Below are 20,425 nucleotides of genomic sequence, written 5' to 3' on the forward strand. Positions count from 1 at the left end.
TAACACTGAAGAAAACTGGTTGTATTTCCCCTGGTAAAACAGACCTTTGCATCATGTAACGCCTAACCGTTTGGTATTACCTGCATTCCTCTGTTTTCTTGATTCTTCAACCCAAAGTCCTATTTCTCATCATTTAAGGACAGCTGTCACTGTCCCTTTAGCTTTTTCAAAGCCTTGGGGAAATACCTGGGTAGCACTCCCCGGGGGAAATCAGGATCTGGATAGCTGTCACGCTTAACCTGGTGTTCACTCCCCTGAGCTTTTCCTGACTGAGGTTCCCTCAAAGTCCTCGGCACTGGGGGCGTGTTAATGTCATATCAGCTCTCATTTCTCACCTCATCACTTAAATGCTTCAGAGCCAGTGATCCCAGGGGTTTCTGCCGAAGCAGCTGTGATTAAATAAAGCAATCACTTAGAGCACAGACAGCTTCCGTTGCAGGGGTGTCCTTTTCCAAGCGTTCAGTGCCGTTCATTGATCTTCCTTCTAGGCCAGAAGCCTTTTAAAAGGTCCCTAAGAGGTTCAGATGCTGTGAGCGAGACCAGCTCAGTCAGTCACATCGAGGACTTAGAGAAGATCGAGCACCTGTCGGGTGGGCAAGATGCCTCGGAAGCTAACAGCCCTGAGCGGCACCCAGGGGTGCCCACCCCTCCAGAAGCCGAGCAGACGGGGGCCCTCCAGGACAGGGCCCAGCGCCTGGAAGATGACTGCCCACAGGTAGAGGAGCCAGAGAGCTTAAGATAAAATTCAGTGTTTGCTTGGAGACTGTACTGAATATTGTTTCAGGGAAGATGAAGTTATTCTGAAAATGTGAACTGTGCCACATGCTAGTATGAGAGAAATTACTGTTATTTGTGCTTAACTGGGATTTTTGCACAAAAATGTGCCTGAAAGCCAAGCTTCTGGGAGGGCAATTGACTTGTGTAATTTTGTGGGTATGTATTGATAGAACAACCAACAACTACTGTTTCTGTCTACCCAACTGTAGTAATACCTTTTTCCCCCCAGTTACCATAAACACTTTTTATTCACAGAGAAAACTTAGAATTTCAAGTGCCTGCCACTTGAAACACTTGCTCTCATCTTTCTAAACACACGTGTGAGAAGTTACTAGGTTGCACATAATAACCCTTCGGTAAGACAGCTTTCTTTAGAACTCTCTGGGTTCTCTGTTGTCCTGCTGCAGAGGAGACAGACAGCATTCTTTGCCATCTGTTTTGCTTGGTGTTTAGTTTGATCAGGTTGCAGTATACAACTGGATTGCGTTTGGCTTGAAGGAGAGTGGGTTTCAATGGGATTGTAAATAAGAGTGTCAGAAGCCCTCTCCTGCCACCCCCGATTGCTGCTTCCCCGGAGACGTCAGGAAGGACCGTGTCCGCTCAAGCTGTGGCAGGGTCGTCAAGCAAGTTAGACTGGACAGTGCTTCTGTCTGACTTAGCTCTGCCACAAATCCATTTCTCCCTTTATATACTATTTGTAAACAAATTAAAGGACTCATCTATTAAGGGTAACTGTAAAGACTCTTCTTGACCATATTATATATATATATATATATGTGTATATTTTTAAATACTGATAAAGCTTTTAAATTGGCACACAAGTACAGACTACTTATTTCTATGTTTAATATCTGAAAACTCAATAGATGCTACTCTTAAAAGCCTCGTATTAATATGCTGTATAGCACCTCGTTACGTTGAAATTCTAAATTAAGTACACCTTTGACCCATTCTCATGGGAGCTTCTGTAGCTTCTGTTCCACTAGCAGCTCACCCTTTTGGGCCCAACTCAAACAAGAACCAGAAATGTAATCTTTCTCAGGCTGATCACGCCAGACTACTGCTGAAATAATTGGAAGTAACCCTTGATTACTGCCTGTTTCTACTTCTCCAAAAGTACTGCATCACTTCGTTTATCATAGGTAAGGGCCCCTGTGCCTTTTAGTCCAGTGAAGTCAAGCTACGGGAGACCTTAAGATGGTGGGGATTCACGTTGGGTTTGTGGACTGTAGGTACTGAAAGCCTTAGTTATACCACATTAAGCCTGTAATTACACTCTGATCTGATGTGATTTCTGACATTTGGCACTTGTCAAAATGCAATTTTCCTTTTTTTTTTTTGGTGCAAATGATTAAACAAAGTCTTCCCTGTTTATTTGGTGCAATGAAGTATAGCAGATAAAATGGGGGAAGGGGAAATTATCACCTTTAACAAGATTAATTTTTAAATGTTTTTATATATATTTGAAATTGTTAAATTGGTTTTGCTGAAACAGAATTTCACCCTTGAGATACTATTTGAATGTTGGTTTCAATAAAGGTTCTTGAAATTGTTACCACTGAGTTCACTTCATAAATCTTAGCATTAATTGGGCATGGTAACTTCCTTTTGGATAACAATTTCAGAAAAATAAAGGTTTCTAAAAATATAACATCAGTTTTGGATTTGATGCTTCTAAAATATTTTGAGGTCAAAAAAAAAATCTCTGTGAGATGTATAAATTCTCACCGAACTTTACTGCATTTTAAATAGTTCTTTTAAACAAAATAGATGACAGTTTTTCCCTTATTCACTAATTTAGCAGAATTAGACTTACCCAAGTATCTGAAATAGCTGCTTATAGCACAGTGAGAAAGCTGGCTTCTCTTCTGCCTCTCATTACTAACCAAAAAGTAAACCTAAACAAATGCCTTTGCCAAAATAAGATTTTATTTTAAAGTCATTTGAAAAACACGGAGCAAGGAAAGAGACCTAAGACTGAATGGATGTAGAATGGATATTCTTTCCTACCTCCACCAGTGGTCTTTTGTCATGCCAAAAAGTTGCTTTCTTTGGTAATTCCTATTTATTTTTAGCTTCCTGGAGAAGAGATCTTTTCCCATAAGCCATCTTCATTTTTTTTGTAGAGTAGAGCCTTATTTCCAAGAAACAGCGTGTTAGCCGGAGAAGGGTATTTCTTTAAAAACATCAAGGTAGATCTAATATGTTTAACAAAGTGGGGGGGCTCAGCCAGAGGTGACGTGGAAAGGTTCTGGAAAAACAAACAAGATTTGGGGCATGAGAGAAGAACCCTGCTCTGTTCCCTACTTTGATAAAGATGTCAGAGTCTCTCTCTGCTCCTTAAACATTAATCAGGCTGTTCTCAGATCACTATATATATATATATATATATATATATATATGTAATTTGTAAAATTACATAAGAAACGAGGTGTCCTGGGTTAATGAGAACAAAACAGTTGGTTGCCTACTGCTGCCCTGTGTAGATGTCCATCCAGGACTCCACTTACCCCTGACTGACACAGCAGCTAAACAGGGTCTGCCAATGGCATCCTCCAAACACTGAAGGAAAAGCTGCTGTTATCTAGTCTAATCCCTTTTTTTTTTCTTACAGATGAGGAAACCAAGGTCCACAGATTTAAGATTTACCCAACCTGTAAATTCTCACCTCTAGTATTTGCTTATCATCTTGCTGCAACCAGAAATCCACATGGGGAAATGGCATCCAGGAATATGGTCCTATACGAAGTTGTTCTGTCTCTGCATCGTAAATACTAATCATCTAAAAAAGAACGTTTCAAGGATAGAATTTAAGGAATGTTATCAGCTTAAACCCTACCTTTAATGCCAGCTCCAGTGTAGTCTTGAAATTAAGGCATTTGTCTGGATGATAAGCTTCTTTCAATTTTTGTCTCATAAGTAACAGAAGCTGCTACTTACTGAATACTTTCCACCTCTCTGGTACTACACTTTGTGGGAAACAGACATTACTTTGTTTAGTTCTGACAACAGTCCTGCAGGAAGATGGCATTTTTCCCATTTTGGTTGGAAACCCGAGGCTCAGAGAGACGGGCCCGTTGCCCATGGTCACATGTCCATAAGAGTTAGGGCCAGGCCCAGACCCAGGTGTGTCTGACTGAAGTCCACACTCCTCAATGCTACATGAAACACTGCCTCATTATTCACACCCCGAGTAACCTTGAAACTTAAAAGTACACATGCCATTGCCCCATCAGAAGAAGGGGAAAACCAATTTGTAAAAATGTTAATTTGCCAAATGATCAATTCCCTGAATTCTCAAATGTGCCAATGGTAGTTTTCAGCTTCACCAGCAATGTTCAATTTTGGTTACTGAGACTGAAATATGTCCTGAATCTTAGCTAAATCAAGGCTGTTATGCTACTTGAGAGGCTGCAAAAGGAACCCTAACAATGTCAAAGGGTTGTCAGAACAGACCATTGAATCCAGACATTTCCAATGAAAGTGGCAGTATTTCATAAGTGAGCAGATTTCTTTTGGGTGCTCTGAATGCGATTTCTATTTTTTTCACTTTAAGCATTTTAAAAGGATTCTTTCACCCATTCCTCAATGTGTAAGTCTTAGGTTTTTATTTTTCTAACTTTTAAAATGAAGGTGTTACTTAATTAAAAAGCACCCTAAAGCAATCAGAGTCTTAAAGTGATTTGATTATTTTGGGGGTTAATCAATTCATCCCAGCAAACTGGTCTTCAGTTACTTGGTCCGGAGGAGAGTGTGATCCTGAGGTGCAGAGGGGAGAAGGCTCTTCTTCCCCCTTAGCTCGCCTTTCTCTGCAGCAGCTTCACTGGTAAAGTCCTTACAAAGTAAAAGGGGCTCGTTCTCTTTGGATCTGGGTGCTGGGTGTTCACATACCTCCCCAACATCTTCACGGCAGAGAACTGGGGTCTTGAGCTTATAATTGAAAACGTTCATTATTATTCTACGTGACGTGTTCGTGATGGTTCCTGATCATGTACAACTTTAAAGAAGTGACAAACTTTTCATTTCTAAGGTCTATAAAACTTAAGACTTTGGAGTTTGATGCCCCCCTTTTTTCCTTAACCCTGTAACACAAAGATGATAATCAAACTCACTGGTCCTCCTGTTAAAGCTCGTGCGGCACGTAGCTCCTCCTCTGGACCTCGGTCTTGGAAGGAGGCTCTGTAGATCTCCGAGGTTTTGATGTTGACAGCTGTGAGGGACAACAGGATGACTTCCTTGACAAAAGCCACAAGGGCTGGCACAGTCTCACACTTCTACCACCACATGTAATAGAATATGGATGAGTCTCCCTCAGAGAGAAAAGAGTGGAAACTGAACAAAGTTACTCTTAGGTGTCTGTAGCATCTACCTTCCTGGAAAGGGATAATGCAACCCTTTAGCCAAGCATCTCGCTGAGAAGAGCTGAGGCCTGAGCTGGACTAGGTAAGACCTGGTTCCAAACCAAGGGCCCCCCCCACAGGAGGCGCACCATCTCTTCAGGCAGTGCGTGGCAAAGCCTCGCTGGTCAGCCCTGTGACCAAACACGGCTGCGAACATGGCCTGGGACTGGGGCCAAATCTGGTGTTTGTGTGTTGGTTTTTACTATTTCAGACATACAAAGTATAGAGAATAAAGCAGTGAACGCCCAGCCAAATAAATATCACAGATATGGCAGGAGCCCTCTGTAGAGACAGGCAGGCTCACCCTATTACAGCCTTGGGAGTCCTCGGGGCTGTTACAGGAGGGAGGAAAGTTCTGGGTTTTCTTTAGCCTGGTGGTTGCATACTTTCCTTTGTAGGATCTTTGTTCTCAATCAAAACCTTAATTAGTTCCCTAAGAAGGGAAGAAGATTCAATTGAATCTTCTTAGGGATTCGACTGAATCCCTAAGATTCAAATTCAAATGCCCTGCTCCAGCCCCCAGAGCACCGGCTGGAAAAAAGCAGAGAGGCCTCTTGGGGGAGCAGAGACCACTGACATTCAGCTTTCTCCTAATGGGGGTGATGCCTACACTTTATATTTGCTACCCTGTTTCTTTTCACAGCCTTAGGATGTGGATGTTTTCTCTATTTTGTAGATAAAGGTTAGAGAAGGTAAGCTTCTTTCCCAGCAAATACACCGAGAAGTCAGGATCAGAACCTAAGGCTGTGACACACCGACAGCAACGGGCTTATTAGCTGGTGGAATCGGCCTTTAACTGGAGCTTGTCTTGTCAGTGTGAGACCAATAAACCCTCCGATCAACATGCTACTTACCAATGCCATAAATTACTGGAAAGTGGTTTTCATTTTCTTCCCGGTCATTTAATTCTAACACGTAAAAAAAAGAAATTTTAAGATCAATTTTTAATAAATACCAACAATCGCTTTTATTTTCCATAAATAAAGGCCAAGGAGGAGTCCCCACTGCAAAAGGGGGGGGAAATCAGAACATGAAAGGGACTGTGTCCCTGTTTCCCTGCTGAGCCCCAGAGCAGTAAGGTTATAGCGAACAAACCGCCTCTCCAGAGTCTGGGCCTCCCAGCCGCCTACACGCGTGGCGGCAGCTCCTCTCCGGGATCTGGCCCCTCCACCTTCCCAGGAGTACAGAGCAGACTGCTGAGAATCCCAAGGAAGGACAGAGGAGTTGCACACAAGGGGGTGGGTCAGGATCTCAACTGAGGTTGAGCAGGATTTGGAGTGGGAAGGGCGGGGAAGGCCATCCCAGAAGATATGGGAAAAGCCAGAAGGCATCAAAGCATTTGACAAACAGTGCCGTCTGCGACTGAGGCACGGATGCTGGGTCCTGCTTTAAGAGCAAGGGCAAAACATCCCCGAAATCTACAGCTTTGCTTTGGGAAAGATGGCAGAACTTACCTGTCACACATAATGTCACCAAGTGAATGTCATCTTCCTGTCTGTCAAATTCACCTACGATGAGAATTTAAAAACTGATGTCAAACAAGTTCCTTTAGGGACTTTCCTGGCGGTCCAGTGGGTAAGACTCCTCGCTCCCAATGCAGGGGGCCTGGGTTCGATCCCTGGTCTGGAAACAAGATCCCACGTGCATGCTGCAACTAAGAGTCCTCACGCTGCAACTAAAAGAAGATCCCACATGCTGCTGCAACTAAAAAGATCCCGCATGCCACAAGGAAGATCCTGAGTGCCGCAACTAAGCCGGCACAGCCTAAAAAAAATAAATACTAAAACAAAAACAAAAAAAACAAAATCCATCTGCCAATATGTAAGCCAGTTCTGAGCTGTGTGCAGTATTCAAAAGATTTCAGGCATTTGACACACAATTAAAAAAAAAAAAAGTTCCTTTAATTAGCAGAGCATATGCTGAACAAGTCAAGAAGGGGACAGAGAGTCGGATCCACTAGCCTTCCGGTCACAACCTGGCCTCTTATCAGAGGTCAGATCCCAGAACCCTGCCTGCCAAGGGACAGATGTGCTCCTAGCCTCAAGCTCAAAGGAAACTTCGACCAAGGCTTTCCATTCTTCTCTCCATTCTGAGAGGCTGGGAGGACAAATTCATAAGATTTTTACCCTTTTCCTAAATAACTTTTTTTTCCTGATTATCAGTCATAAAAAAATTGATCATTATGAAAAATTTGGAAAATACAGCAGAGTGGAAAGAATATGTGGGTTTTTAAAGATATAAGTGTATGGGCTTTTAATGCCCATAATCCTAGCAGTTAACATTCAGTATGTTTCCTGCCATATTTGTCCATGCACAGCTGAGCTCAGATGTAGACAATTTTATATCCTGATTGTTTTGTACATATGTATTTTCTCATGTAATTCAAACCTCTTCATAAGTATTATTTTTTAATGGCTATATAACTGTTCCTCTACTAATGGACACTAGATTATTTCCAATTGTAAATAACATTCTACTGCCCATCTTTGGGCATAAATCTCTGTGTACATTTCAGATTATTTTCTTATAATACATTCCCAGAAGGGGAATTACTGGGTCCATGATGGACCATGATGCCAAATGGCTTTCCTGACAGGTTACACCAAAGTATGTTCCAGTGCTGCAGGAATACACCCACCTCGCTGCCTCATGGTTAATCAAAGAACATCTTTTTTTTTTTTTTAATATTTGCTAATTTAACAGGGGAAAAATTGGCTTTTATCGGGGTTTTAATTCTTTTCAGATTAAAATGGACATTTCTGCCCAGAAGGTGGTTCTTGTTTTCAAACAATTCACAGCACTTGCTATTTTGGGATGCATCACCTGCTATTTTGAAAGAAAATCTTGTCCCCATCCCATTACCTCTAAGCATTTAGCTCTTTGCTATCCTGTCTTTATGGAAGATTCCAAGCTGAGCAGTTTGTGTGGCTCCAAGCAGGTGCACCCCTTTGTACTGTACTAATAATTGGGATTTTGTACTAATTGGGATTTTTATCTAAGCAAAAATAGATACTAATTGGGTTCTGTACTAATGGGGATTTTTATCTAAGCAAAAATAGATACATATTTTTATCAAATTTGAGGAAGAAAGTGAACTTACTAAGAAGCTGATGAGTCAGTTTTTGTGACAACTGCCTGTCATCACTGAAGCCGCCCACGAGGTGCACTTCCAGCCTGGCAAAGAGACAGGAGGTGGTCAGAGGCCGAACAGCACGGGACAGCGTGTGCTGGGTCTGCTGTGAACTTTAGCTCTCGGCTCCCGGGCCCCGTTTACACCTCAGCACATGCACAAGAACCCATGTGGCACACTGGGACCCTGCCCGGGTGCCTGGGGGCCGAGCGGAGCTGTGTCTTAACACCAACATGATGCCACCTCGAGGCACAGGGTGAAAAAGGCTGCTCTGGAAGAAGACAACCATGTCACACAATGGACCTGCCCCGAGCGGGATGCTTCCAAAACCTCTTAAAAGTCTCAGCCTAAGAGGACCTGGGGTGCAGAACTGGGAAGGGCGGGACTGACACCTTCCCTGCACAGACGCCGTCTTCTCTACCACCCAGCGTCGTGGAGAGATGGGTTTGCATCTCCGTTTCACAGAGAAGGAAACTGCGTCTGTGTCTAAAGCACATGCTTATCTACAACACCAGCTTTTCCCAAAGTGTGTTCCCCTGAACACTGGCCTCATGAAACAGAAAAAAGTGTTCTTGGGGTTAAATAAGTTTGGGAAGCCTTGCCTACTCCCTAAGGGAGTCACCATGCACAGCAAAGCTCCAGGTAGGAAGCCCTACAGCTGGAAAGACCACACTAACTTTGTTAACCCTGAGTGCCCCATGCACACTTCTCTGCTAACCCCTGGTCCTCAGCCTATGACAACCTGGCAACCAGAGCTTGGGAAAGTGTGGCCGTATTTCACATCCCTTCTACTGACAGACGAAATCCTCCTGAGGAATGAACCAGAATCTTCTGCATCAGCAGCACAGGGCAAAGCATCAAGTCGCCTCATGACATCTTCTATCTCACAACTGTGTGCTGAGAATCACGGAGTTGGGCCCATGGCCCAGTCCGGCTACGTAACCTGGAGGGCCCAGCAGTCTGGCGACTGCACAAGCCACAAAGCCATGAGGCTAGCCCAGCCTGTCGCAGACCTGGCAGGAGAAGAGTTAAATTTTAAAACTGCTCTGTGTTACATTAGTGAAACTCAGAACAGAGAGGCTGGTCTTTTAAAGCCCTGGAATTCTAAGAACTTGCATATGACTAGTTCATTCAAATGAACTGCTGCCTTAGACTTCAAATAAGATGAGATGCCTGCCAGGCCCGCCAACGAGAGAGAAAGGGGAGAGGACAGGCGTGAGTACCAGCCAGACAGCCAGGCTGGGGTCATGGGCCTCCCGTTTAACTAACCCTGTGACTCTGGGAAGCTGAATCTCGGGGCCGCACATGTGAAACAGGTGGTCATGCTTTCTGTCACCGGTGAGAGGGTTGGGCGCTGTGGTGGACACCCAGGGCAGGCGTCAGCTGTCATACAGAATCCATGACACTGAGAACTGCACCCCCTTCCTCCCGGCCATCTCCGGTTCCTCCCCAGCCCTGTTTTCCTCAGAGCCCTGTCCACCGTTAAAATCCTGTTTTGCTGACATCTCCTTGCTATGGAATATGAGCCCCGCGGGGGCAGGGTTTGTCTACTCCATTCACTGCTATGTCCCTAAAACAAGTTCTAGTTCACAGGAAACGTTCAACAAACAACTGCTGAAAGAATGAAGAGATTCCACCGCTGGGGTGTAACAAGGCAATGTCCGCAAAACGGACATCTAAGAGGACATTACTGAGAACAGAACTACAGATTCAAAGTCAAACCTCCCCTCGTACCCGCCACCCATTCACTCCCTCAGCAACTACTGACGAGGGGCCGACGCTGGGCCACGCTCTGCTCCAGGGGGACCAGGCGGCCACTGTGCTGGTGACAGGCCACGTTGCTGGAACAGCTGCCACGGCTGTTCCCTCTATGTGATGGTGTCAAGTTCCCAATATCACAAAACAGAGTAGCGTGGAGCTCACCTTCCACATTGAGTGTGGTCGGAAAAGGATTTTATGGAGTTCATGATCAAGGGGACCTCAGCTTTGGTGTCAGTTCCGTCACAATGTGTCAAGCAGGTAGCCCCATTACCTGAAGAACAAGGGTGAAACGACTCATGTTATTCCCGATGAGAACTCGGGCAGCAGGCCAGGTCTACGCCTGTCCATTCGGACCGCCTCATCTTTGAACAGCCTGTAAAAGGAAAAATAGAGACGTCTGGGCTGCCCAGCCAACCCATCTGACCAGGGCCACAGGGAGGGGCCATGCAGATGGAGAAGAGGTAAGCGGAGCCAGGAAACGCAAATCGAGAAATTCATGGTCCCACGTGTCGGGTCCGTTTAAGTTAACGGTTTCCTTCATCTCTCTCATCATACCTGTGTGCCTCAGGACCACAATGTGACAAGTGGTGGCATCATCAGAACCCAGAATGGAGATGGAGCCTGTTTAAAAAAGAAATAAAATAAAATATCCAATAGCCTTTGGGGATAACGCCCAATTCACTGCTTCCTAACCTACCATCCTTTGGGGAGGTCACTGCAAGCTCTCTTTGCTGAACATACAGAAGGCCCTGGGGTCCCACTTGTTGAACAGACTGACCTCTGAGAAGTCTGGCTCTTTCCTGTTTAATTAAAAAAAAAAATAAAATAGTGATGGAAATTAGTGAGGATTGAGTGACTAGAGAGGTGGAGAGAGCCAAAGTGTGCCCTACGTGGGAAACACACACTTGTGAGGTCTGAGGTGTGTGTATTATCTGACAGAAAAGCTAAAATAAAAAGGCAGCAGCAGTAACTACCATGTGGAACAATGTGAAGGAAACAAGGAAGTTCTGTTCTTTTTTCACCCTATAGAACAAGACCCTAGTACCTATGAAATAAGATGCAAAAATCTTTCCCCATTCTTTACAATTGTAAAGAGAATCAGATCATATGGACTAGTGGATTGGGTGGCTCAGAAATCACAGACCTTCACTTTCTTTAAAGAGGAGGAGGGATCCAGACCTTACCTGTCTCCTAATCTAGTAATTCCCACCTCTGGAAATCTGTACTGTGGAAATAACCTAAAATGCACTCAATCCCTGTGTTATCGAGAATGGCACAAAGCTGGGGACAACCACAGAAAAGGCAAGTAAATTATGCAGAACCAACTCACAACTGCTAACTGCACAGACATGAAAAAATGAAGACTATGGGAAAAGAGCTTAGAAATATAAACTGAAGAGCAAGATTCAAGTAAAAAAATTTAAGCTGCAAATATGCTGTTAATACAACAATGCTAAAAATGTCACCACATATAGGGAAAAATACTGGAAGGAAATTCACCAATATAACCATGATTGTGTTAGAACAGGGCAAACACAAGTCATTAAACTGTCGCTCTATTCTCCAAATGTCTTATGATGTAATTATGTTATTAAAGTAGAAAACCAAAAAGGAGCCCTCATAAATAAGCAAATTTATGAAAAGACAGGTTAATATTAGGTGTGAAAATTCTGACTAATTGAATATTTGTATAAACTATTAGTAAGCCTGGGGGGAAAAAACTCAGGTGGTTAATTCTTTCATGAGAACTAAACTTTTTTTTCTTCAAAAACATCAAATTGAGGCATCACTAAAATGTTTCATAATTTTCTTCTTACTTGCAACAAATAAACTCCTCAATAAACAATTTCCTAACCACGTGTGCAAATACAGAGCTTGTGTACTGTCTAGACCAGGGAATATTTTTATGGTCTTATACTGGCTTCTGGCCATTCCTCACTGTTGGTGCTAATTTAGGTTAGTACTTGCTTACTTAACAAAATACAAGAGATGTAAAAAAACATGACAATACACTTGACGAGTTCTAGAGGGTTCTCTTTTAATAAACTTTCATTAATTGGAAGCAAGGCAGCAGTTATAGTGAGACTGGCCCCTCCACTTAAGAAAGGAACTAAGTTGGGATTAGCAGATGCAAACTATTATATATAGGATAGATAAACAACAAGGTCCTACAGTACAGCACAAGGAACTATATTCAATATCCTGTAATAAACCATAACGTAAAAGAATATGAAAGAGTATATATATAACTGAATCACTTTGCTGTACAGCAGAAATTAACAGTATAAATCAACTATACTTCAATAAAAAAAATTTTTTAAAGAAGAAAGGAACTAAGGACTGAGTGAAGTGCAGTGTGTGATCGGACGGCTGAGTCTGGGAGAAAGAGATGCAGCCAATTGTGCAAAAACTCACAACACCTCATAGCAGTAAGCACTTTTCATTTTCACGCCATTTCTCACCTTAATTCAAGATACGATAAAGGAGAATGCAGAATTTCCTTTTTATTATTCCTTTAATACTTACCTCTTTTTGTTCTTTTCGGGGAGGGGGAGGGAGAAGTCACGGCAAATTTTTACCACTTATTTTCACAACTTGGTCACCACCCAAAAGCAAAGCTATTTCTGAGAAATGAATTATCACTTGCGTGCCCAAGACCAAAAATCACAATGTCTCTCATCGACACAGCTCCTACTATTTCCCAGAGAAACAGAAGCACAAATTATCAGGAGAGAGAATGGCCAGAAAGTGAAAACAGCAACGTTGCTTTCGTCTTTCACTTTAAAAAATGAAAAAAGGTTAGCCAAAGTTCTCCTCTGTGGAAAAACACACAGTCCTACTTTATAAACTCGCATCCTTTCTGAAATAAAAGCAGTCGTTTTCTGAACTTTTTCTGAACTTTTTTTATTCGCTGGACGCTCAGATTCACGAAAAAATATCTTTTCCCTCAGTCTCTCCCTGCTACGGCTCATCCTCATTTCCCAATCCCTATCGGATGGCACTGTTCTCTTAACGCAGGGGTCAGTACACTTGTTTCAGGAAAGGGCCAGACAATAAGTATCCTGGGCTTTGCAGACCGTGCGGTCTCAGCTCCTCAGCGTGAAAGCAGCATAGATGACACATGACAAGTGGCCGTGGCTGTGTCCCCAGAAAGCTACTTATGAGTGACACTGAAATTTGAAGAAAACGGGAGAGCAAGTATGAGAGTGCCGCCAGGCGCAGCCCTCAGAACTGAGCCTTCCTCCCACCCCTTGGGCGCTACCTCATTTCAGTCCTTTCTTCCCTTACACCTAAATTCCTACAATATAGTGCCCGGGGGCCTCTCCCTGAGCCAGTGACCTGGGCATTAGGCTGAGCTTCGGTGCTCTGTCCCCTCCTCTGGGAAACGGGGCTGATGACGGCCACTCCTTAGGCTGCGGGAGGATTAACTGACAGCAGGTCTGTAGGGGGTGGCTGTCACCATTCCCCACCTCTGGTCCCCTGTCCTGACCCCGCTTTTCTGCTCAAAAAAACCCTTCTGAGGAATAATTACAGGGGTTTATAGAGATTTAGCTCTGTGAACGTTCCTAATGGGGAAAGAGCATAAATATTGCGCATGCTTAAAGGCAGGAACGAAGTTACGTGGAATTCCATGGGACTGTTTCTCAAGAGGCCGCAGGACCAGTTCCTGAGCATCCAGTGACTGGTTAAGAACAAAGGCTCTACACAGCACCGCCCAAAGGCGCTTGCTGCAGCGATGGCAAGGATCTGTACCTGCCCTGTCTCATACAGCAGCCACTGGCCACACGTGGCTGTCGAGCACTTGAAACGCGGCTACTGTGACTGAGGAGCTGATTTTTAAATTTTATTAAATTTTAATTAACTTAAATGTAAATCGCCACATGCAGCCAGTGGCTAACATATTGAGCACTGCTGCTCTAGAGGCAAAGGCGGACCACCTGGGTTGTGATTCAGGCTTCACCACTCACAGGATGTGGGATCTTGGGCAATTTACTCCACCCTCTGTGCCTCAGAGTCCCCATCTGTAAAATGGGAACAGGAGCAGTACCTGCTTCCTAGGGCTGGGATGCTCAGCAAGTTCCACGGCATTGCTATCATTGTTGCTGTTGTTACTTTTATCCTATGCTAAGCATAGCTATGGACAGGCTTGTAAGTGCTGCTACTGCATACTCACAACCTACTGTCACATGAAAAAGACACATTATAGAACAGAATATATAGTAATGCTATCATGTAAAAAAGTATAGCAAAACGTGAAGCATGGCTGTGGTCACAGATTCTTTTTTCTTCTTTTTGAGATTTATAATTTCTATTTTCTTACCAAGGGAACACTACTTGTTATTTAAAAAAATAATTAAACCTTTCATTTCTCCACACTGCATGTCAGCTGAAAGATCCATCTAAACCCCTGCCACGTAGGTACGACCTACCCCTCCCAGCTTATCTTCCACTCTGCCCCTCCTGCCCTCTCTGCCAGGGAAACGGGCCAGTCCACCCGCCTTCGGGGCCCTTCCCCTCCCGCCCAGGGGCCACGGGGCACAGTCCAGCTTGCTCAGCTAGAATGCCCTCCCCCTCTTCCCTTAGGCTGCTGAGATGGAAGTGCCCCCACCCCCGCCCCCCCGTTCCTGTAAGGCAAACTGGTCCCCACTACACAGCATTTCTAGGCCACGTCTCCCCAGAGAGGCCAAACCTCCCTTCTAGGGGTCCAGCCGCCCTGGTATCTCATCTCATTCCCCCCTCTCTACACACTTAGGGGGCTGCCTTGGACACTGATCTAACTTTTTATCATAGAAAATTTCAAGCAGACGTAAAAATAGGGTGCCACCTATATTCTTTAGGCAGCTGCAATTTTTCTCCCTTGGTGAGTCGTACTCCCAACTACACCAGTTCATGGTGTGGCAGTGACACAGTACAAGGAAAGTATTTAACACTTAACCTAGTGTCTGCTAGGTGCCCCATATGTGTTGGCTAATATCACTACTGTTTTCTTGAAATGCAAGTTGAGAACCACACAGAGTTGTCCTCTTTTCCCTGTCAGTAACACCCCCCCCCCATCTTTTGGGTCATTTTCAGGGGTCATTCTGCTCAGACATTTGTGTAACAAATATTTACAAAGCACAGATTCACTGACAGGGACTGCCCTAGGCTCTGAGGATACAAAGACACACTGTCTGCCTTCAGGAAGCTTACATTCTGGGGGCCAGACCAAAGGAAAATAAACAAAACAAGCATGCAGACAAAATCACCCTGCAACTGTTACAAAAGAAAACCCAAAAATACCTTCCCTAAGCCTACAGACTCAATCTGGTTCCCCGGCTTCACTCTGCAGAGTGAAAAGGGGCATTTTTTTTTCCCTTTATGGCACTTAATTAACAGTCATGGTATTTGAGCCACCCTGTGATTAAAAAACATCCCCACCCTATAAATGTCCTGATTGTGGGGAAAGAGGCAAACACCATAGGCAACGTACATTAGAGGCTCAACATGAATCTCTTAAATCAATGAAATGGTTGATTTCCCCTTAACTGGATCTGGGGCAAGTGGGAGGTTTGGTTCGGATTTTTTTTTTTTTTTTTTTTTTACAGTAAGAACCCTTTTCTAAACAGTCTCTGCATAAGCTTGGACTAAGGGTTCAGAGGTCCATCTAAGGACAAAAGCAGGAAACAAAACAAAAAACCCTTCCATAGGGTGTGGTTCCTCAACACGCCCCAGCTGGGTGAAAATAGGGCCCTTTCTTCCGACTGAAACTAACCGGGAGCCCCAGATCCCGGGTCTAGAAGACTAGGCGACCCGCCAGGATGCCCCTGCCCACCCCAGAAAACCTCCTGCTTCCTGAGGACCCAAGGACGATGCCGCGCTCACCACGGGTGGGGATCCCCGGCGAGGGAAAGAGCAAGGGCGCTGCCCAGATTTGCCTAAACGGGCCAAGTCCGGATTGGAGATTGGGACCGCCCTGTCTGGAAAAAGGGGGTCCCGGGGTGTCCTCAAGCCGCGGTGCTGGGCGACCCTGGACAAGTCACCTAACCTCTCTGGGCCCCCGTTCCCTCCTTTGGAAAAGAGGGGCCTCAGCAGATGCCCTCTAAGGTCCAAAGAAGGTAAAAGCTCCACAGATGCCTCAAGCGAGGGCAGAAACTCTGCTGCCGGCGGCCTGGGCTCCGGATGTGCCGATAACACCTACGCTGCGCCAAGTTTCGAGCCTGATTCGGGGAGAGCGGGTGGTGGCGGCGGGGTGAGGAGGGCTCTGGACCGCCTGCGGATTCCCTCGGGCCAGCCTCGAAGCCCCCCGCCCGGGCCCTGCTCACCTCCAGAAGCGGGTGGGCTCGGACGAGGTCCCCAGCGGACTGCGGCAGCCTCACTCGCCGCCCCTCCACGAGCAGCGGCATCGCGAAGGCGGCCGCCCCGGCAGGCCCAGGGAGGCGGTGGCCTCCTCAGCCGCGGGCCGCCCGCCGCCCCTGCCCCCGCCCTCGCCTTCGCCTTCGCCCTCGCCCTCGCCCTCTCTCTCGGGCCGCTCCGCCGCCGCGCCCAGCCGCGGGTGCCACCGGGAAGTGGAGTCCGACGGAAGCGGTGCAGCCCCAAGAGGCTGAGGAAATCTATGGTGGTGGGGGGGGGGGGTGGCGCATGGCCCCATGGGAAACGTAGTCCAAACGGGAGGGAGTGCCCCGCCTCCGCTAGGGGCGCTGGGAAATGTAGTTCTGAAAGCGTGGCTCACATTTCAGCCAACCTGGCCTGAGTGCGGGCTCTGGGGTCGCCGCCTGCCTAGGTTCATATCCCGGCTGTGCCACTTCCCATAGTGACCTTGAGCAAGTTTTCCGAGTTTCCGAACCTGCCGTTCTGCGCCATAGGATTGTATTTAATAGTAAACACAACCTGTCTTAAACTGGGAAAATGGAGCCTAAAGTTTGCTAGCTCCACACATTCAGAAATCATTAATAACACCTGGTGCTTGACACTCATAGATGGGCTAAGAACCCTGAGAGTAAAGATCAGCAAGATACCCTACAGACCCTACTGAGGACAGGTACCCTGGCGTGAGACTTCTCACCTTATTTGAGTTTAAAATAGTTTTAGCTATTCTAAAACTTGGAAATATTACCCAAATAGATCCAACTCCACATTAACAAAAATAATTTTACAAAAGACTGGTGGGACGAAAAAGAGGCCCCACTTCACACAGAGCAAAAACTATTAGAATGTCTACAGGATGCTGTAATAAGCACTGCCTGGCAGGTGGAGCCCTCTGGCCCTTCCCCTCCAGTTGAGATTAAGTTGGTACTAAGTAGGTAATACAGGTGAAACGGAAGTTATCTTTGCCTTGTAAAGACCTTTCCATGAAAATGCTTCCAGCTTAACTAGACTTTCTCACAAGGTAACCAAACAGCTGACTTTACGTGCATTTTCATCAAATCCTCACAACCATAAAGTAGGTATTAGTAATTTCCACTTTTATTTTCAAAGTGGAGCTCAGAGAGAGGCTAGGTAACTTGCTCAAGGTCACACAGCTGATTAGAAAGAGAAGACAGGTCTGACACTCATGACACTGGTCCTTTCACACTTGTATGAATTGGCCACTTCTCATTAAAGAAGACCTGCCCATAGCAGACAAACAAAATCATGGACCCTGGAACTCCTACCCAAGTTGAAAACCTGCTTTTGAGTAAGAGGGATAGGAAAATCCTGTTTTCATATATAATTCCCAAGGAGATTAAACAACTTTTTTTTTGCACAGATGTTCCTTAAAAGCATGTAACTTTTTGGAAGTGTTTGTTTTCCTTGGACCCGTTGGGTGTGATCAAGGAGTCAGTGACACTTCAGATGCACCTGGAAGCCATTCTCATCACCAGTATGCAATTATTTTTGAGTACTTGCAATCACACTGGCATTACTTTTGCCTCTTTAATATAGTATCAATTAAGTAAAGTCTCAGTTGCAGTTTTCTATGGCAAAACGGTGCTTTAATACAGTAGATCAATAAATATAAAATAGAAAAAACACAGGAGTCAAAAGAACATTTACATGAGAAGCTTCTTTATTGGGGTACCTCCCTGTATTGGCATAAGGACAAAAGTTCCAGATTAACCATGTCATTGTTTTATTTTCACAGTATTTTTTTTTCTCAAACTCCTTTGAAATTTTTGACTTATTTGTCTAAATACTTCTACATTAAAACTACTTCTCAACTCACAAAGACCCCACTTACTGTTAATTTCTACAGACACATTTTCAATTACTCATTTTATCCACTATACAAAAATCCTACCTTTTTGTCAGCAGTTAAAAAAACAGAGAACCTAAAGGCTCTCAAACAACTTTCCACCAAGTCACCAAAAGAAAATCACCAATACCCAAAACTTTTTAAAACAATAAAAATTTCTATTTTCCAAAAACATATTTACAGACTGAAATTCAAACTCTACATTGCCATCAATGTAAATATATGAGAGCATACAAAGCCCTAGGAAAGAGAAAGTATTTCATTATAAAATATTTGTGATCAAGAAAATATCACTTGCCTTTAAATAAAGAATAGGAAAGTGGCAGAAAAATAAATATATTTAAAGGTGTCCGTTTTCACAAATAACAAGTACACAAATAAGGAATGAAGCTAAAATATGCAGGAGCTTCAAAATGACTAGCAGCGCTTGCACAAATTTATCATACAGCGAGGTTGTTTAGACTCCTCTCTCCCAGTGTTTAGTTATAAAAATACAAAAAGAGCCTCGCCAGAGGATTTCACTGAGCTGGCATCCATGGTACGAACAGTCAGTAGACAGGGACTGTAGCTGTAACCCTGACCTACTGTTGCTAGCAAAACCATTCCACCAAATAACCTAAAATCCCCTCTCTTCCCCTACTTTTGGACAAAGAAATTCTCAATGATCAATACTACATTCCACTACAAGTAGTTCCAGTCCTGACAGCACTTCTGGGAGCGTCAGGGTAAAACACTGTGAGCTGTGTTTTATAAAAGTCCAACCCTACTTCAGTCAATGTGAATTACATTTACCTGGAACTCCTTTTTTCTTTTAAACCCATTTTTACACTCACAAATGTACGATGTGTCTGATTCTGTTTCTCTAAATCCTCTCTCGTCCCTCTAGGCTTTTATTAGTTTCTGAAGTCCCTGGAGATCTCCTTCAGTGCCAGCTCCAACTTGCAGCATCCAGGACCAGCCCTGGCCCCCTCCCCACACTTTGCTGCTATCTTCTCTGCACCCCACTGAAACCGCGGAACACAAATACAGTTACAGCAGAGGGGAAACAGCGTATCCAAAAGAAACTCATTCTGAAGACTTCAAAGAGTGTCCTTGAGGATTTTTCAGTGAAAAGATATCATATCAACAAAGTCCTGTAAGTATGGCTCTGACAAAAACCTCGTTAGAAATGCAATCTGTTAAAATAGGCTGTTGCTGATATTAGAAATTTCACAATAATTATGTCAAAAAGCTGTAACAAAAAAATGTATACATTAAACAAATGAGCCAAGCTTTCAACACTTATCATCAACTCCACTGTAAAATATTGCACATGATATTCTGTCTTTTCCTTTTTTTTCTTTTTTTTTTTTGGCAGTACGCGGGCCTCTCACTGCTGTGGCCTCTCCCGCTGCGGAGCACAGGCTCCGGACGTGCAGGCTCAGCGGCCATGGCTCACGGGCCCAGCCGCTCCGCGGCATGTGGGATCTTCCCGGACCGGGGCATGAACCTGTGTCCCCTGCATCGGCAGGCGGACTCTCAACCACTGCGCCACCAGGGAAGCCCCTGTCTTTTCCTTTTGTCTGTACAGGAGCAAAACAGAAAAAACAAAAACAAAACAAAAAACCCAACCACGTCTGTTCAGACATTAGAGTAAGTCTAACTTGAAAGTGAGATGCCTGAAGCACGTACTCGCTCTAGTTCAACGCGATGCTCAAACAGTATGAACCTTGGTACTGAAGGGCACGACAGGAGGAATGTCAGTCTCAATCACAAATCCTTGTGATCATGGGGGACTGGTCTGGCAGGTATAAGACAGGTGGGGAGCCCACACTGCTTGAAGGACTGCGGAAATGCGCATCAAAGGAGCTCGGTGTAATCCCAGCTTCACCTTTCAAAAAATCATCTTCTTCATCTTCCACCATCTCCTGCACAAAGAACAGAGATTATCAACAAGATCTCAAGTGGCAGTTTGAAATGCTTTCAAGAATCCCTTTCCTCAGGAATGTGCTACTTCTGGAAAGACAAACGTGAAGGAAAAGAATCTTAATTTCGAACGCTTCCCAATGCACACTTCTTTATTATGAACCGTCCGCACAACTGCTCATCACACGTTGTGTTTGTTTAAAGTCTGATTTTTTGTTTTTGAACAGATTTTAAGCTCAA

General features: G+C 44.5%; 3 protein-coding genes across 11 annotated transcripts in view; 1 reads left to right on the forward strand and 2 right to left on the reverse strand.

Moving 5' to 3' along the window:
- Positions 1 to 3,451, forward strand: part of PDXDC1 (pyridoxal dependent decarboxylase domain containing 1) — a gene marked incomplete at its 3' end in the record, with an annotated part of 50,014 nt that extends 46,563 nt beyond the window's left edge. For 4 of the 5 annotated variants that reach the window (XM_082669753.1, XM_082669754.1, XM_082669755.1 and 1 more), the window contains one exon: positions 489 to 2,428. In XM_082669753.1, the coding sequence (XP_082525879.1) occupies positions 489 to 742 (254 nt within the window). Of the gene's footprint in view, positions 1 to 488; positions 2,429 to 3,391 lie in introns of those variants that run through there. The other variant, XM_082669757.1, reaches the window with a different exon arrangement.
- NTAN1 (N-terminal asparagine amidase) lies at positions 2,685 to 16,575 on the reverse strand. Of its 4 annotated transcripts, none has more exons than XM_082669759.1 (10): positions 16,371 to 16,575; positions 10,847 to 10,868; positions 10,624 to 10,689; positions 10,231 to 10,339; positions 8,278 to 8,351; positions 6,632 to 6,685; positions 6,032 to 6,085; positions 4,890 to 4,987; positions 3,446 to 3,559; positions 2,685 to 3,028 (listed from the first exon to the last, which is right to left on the reverse strand). In XM_082669759.1, the coding sequence occupies exons 1-10, from the start codon at positions 16,449 to 16,451 to the stop codon at positions 2,849 to 2,851; spliced, it is 852 nt and encodes a 283-aa protein (XP_082525885.1). In that variant the 5' UTR covers positions 16,452 to 16,575; the 3' UTR covers positions 2,685 to 2,848. The 4 variants fall into 4 exon arrangements, with proteins under 4 accessions (XP_082525885.1, XP_082525884.1, XP_082525887.1 ...); XM_082669758.1 differs by having other exon boundaries at positions 10,766 to 10,868; XM_082669761.1 differs by lacking the exon at positions 10,847 to 10,868.
- Positions 16,576 to 18,095: 1,520 nt separating this feature from the next.
- RRN3 (RRN3 homolog, RNA polymerase I transcription factor) overlaps positions 18,096 to 20,425 on the reverse strand; it is a 28,351-nt gene continuing 26,021 nt past the window's right edge. For both annotated transcript variants that reach the window (XM_082670412.1, XM_082670411.1), the window contains exon 18: positions 18,096 to 20,187. In XM_082670412.1, the coding sequence (XP_082526538.1) occupies positions 20,026 to 20,187 (162 nt within the window). In that variant the 3' untranslated portion in view covers positions 18,096 to 20,025. The remainder of the gene's footprint in view (positions 20,188 to 20,425) is intronic.

The sequence above is a fragment of the Grampus griseus genome, assembly GCF_964374135.1.
Source record: "Grampus griseus genome assembly, chromosome: 14".
Classification (NCBI taxonomy): domain Eukaryota; kingdom Metazoa; phylum Chordata; class Mammalia; order Artiodactyla; family Delphinidae; genus Grampus; species Grampus griseus.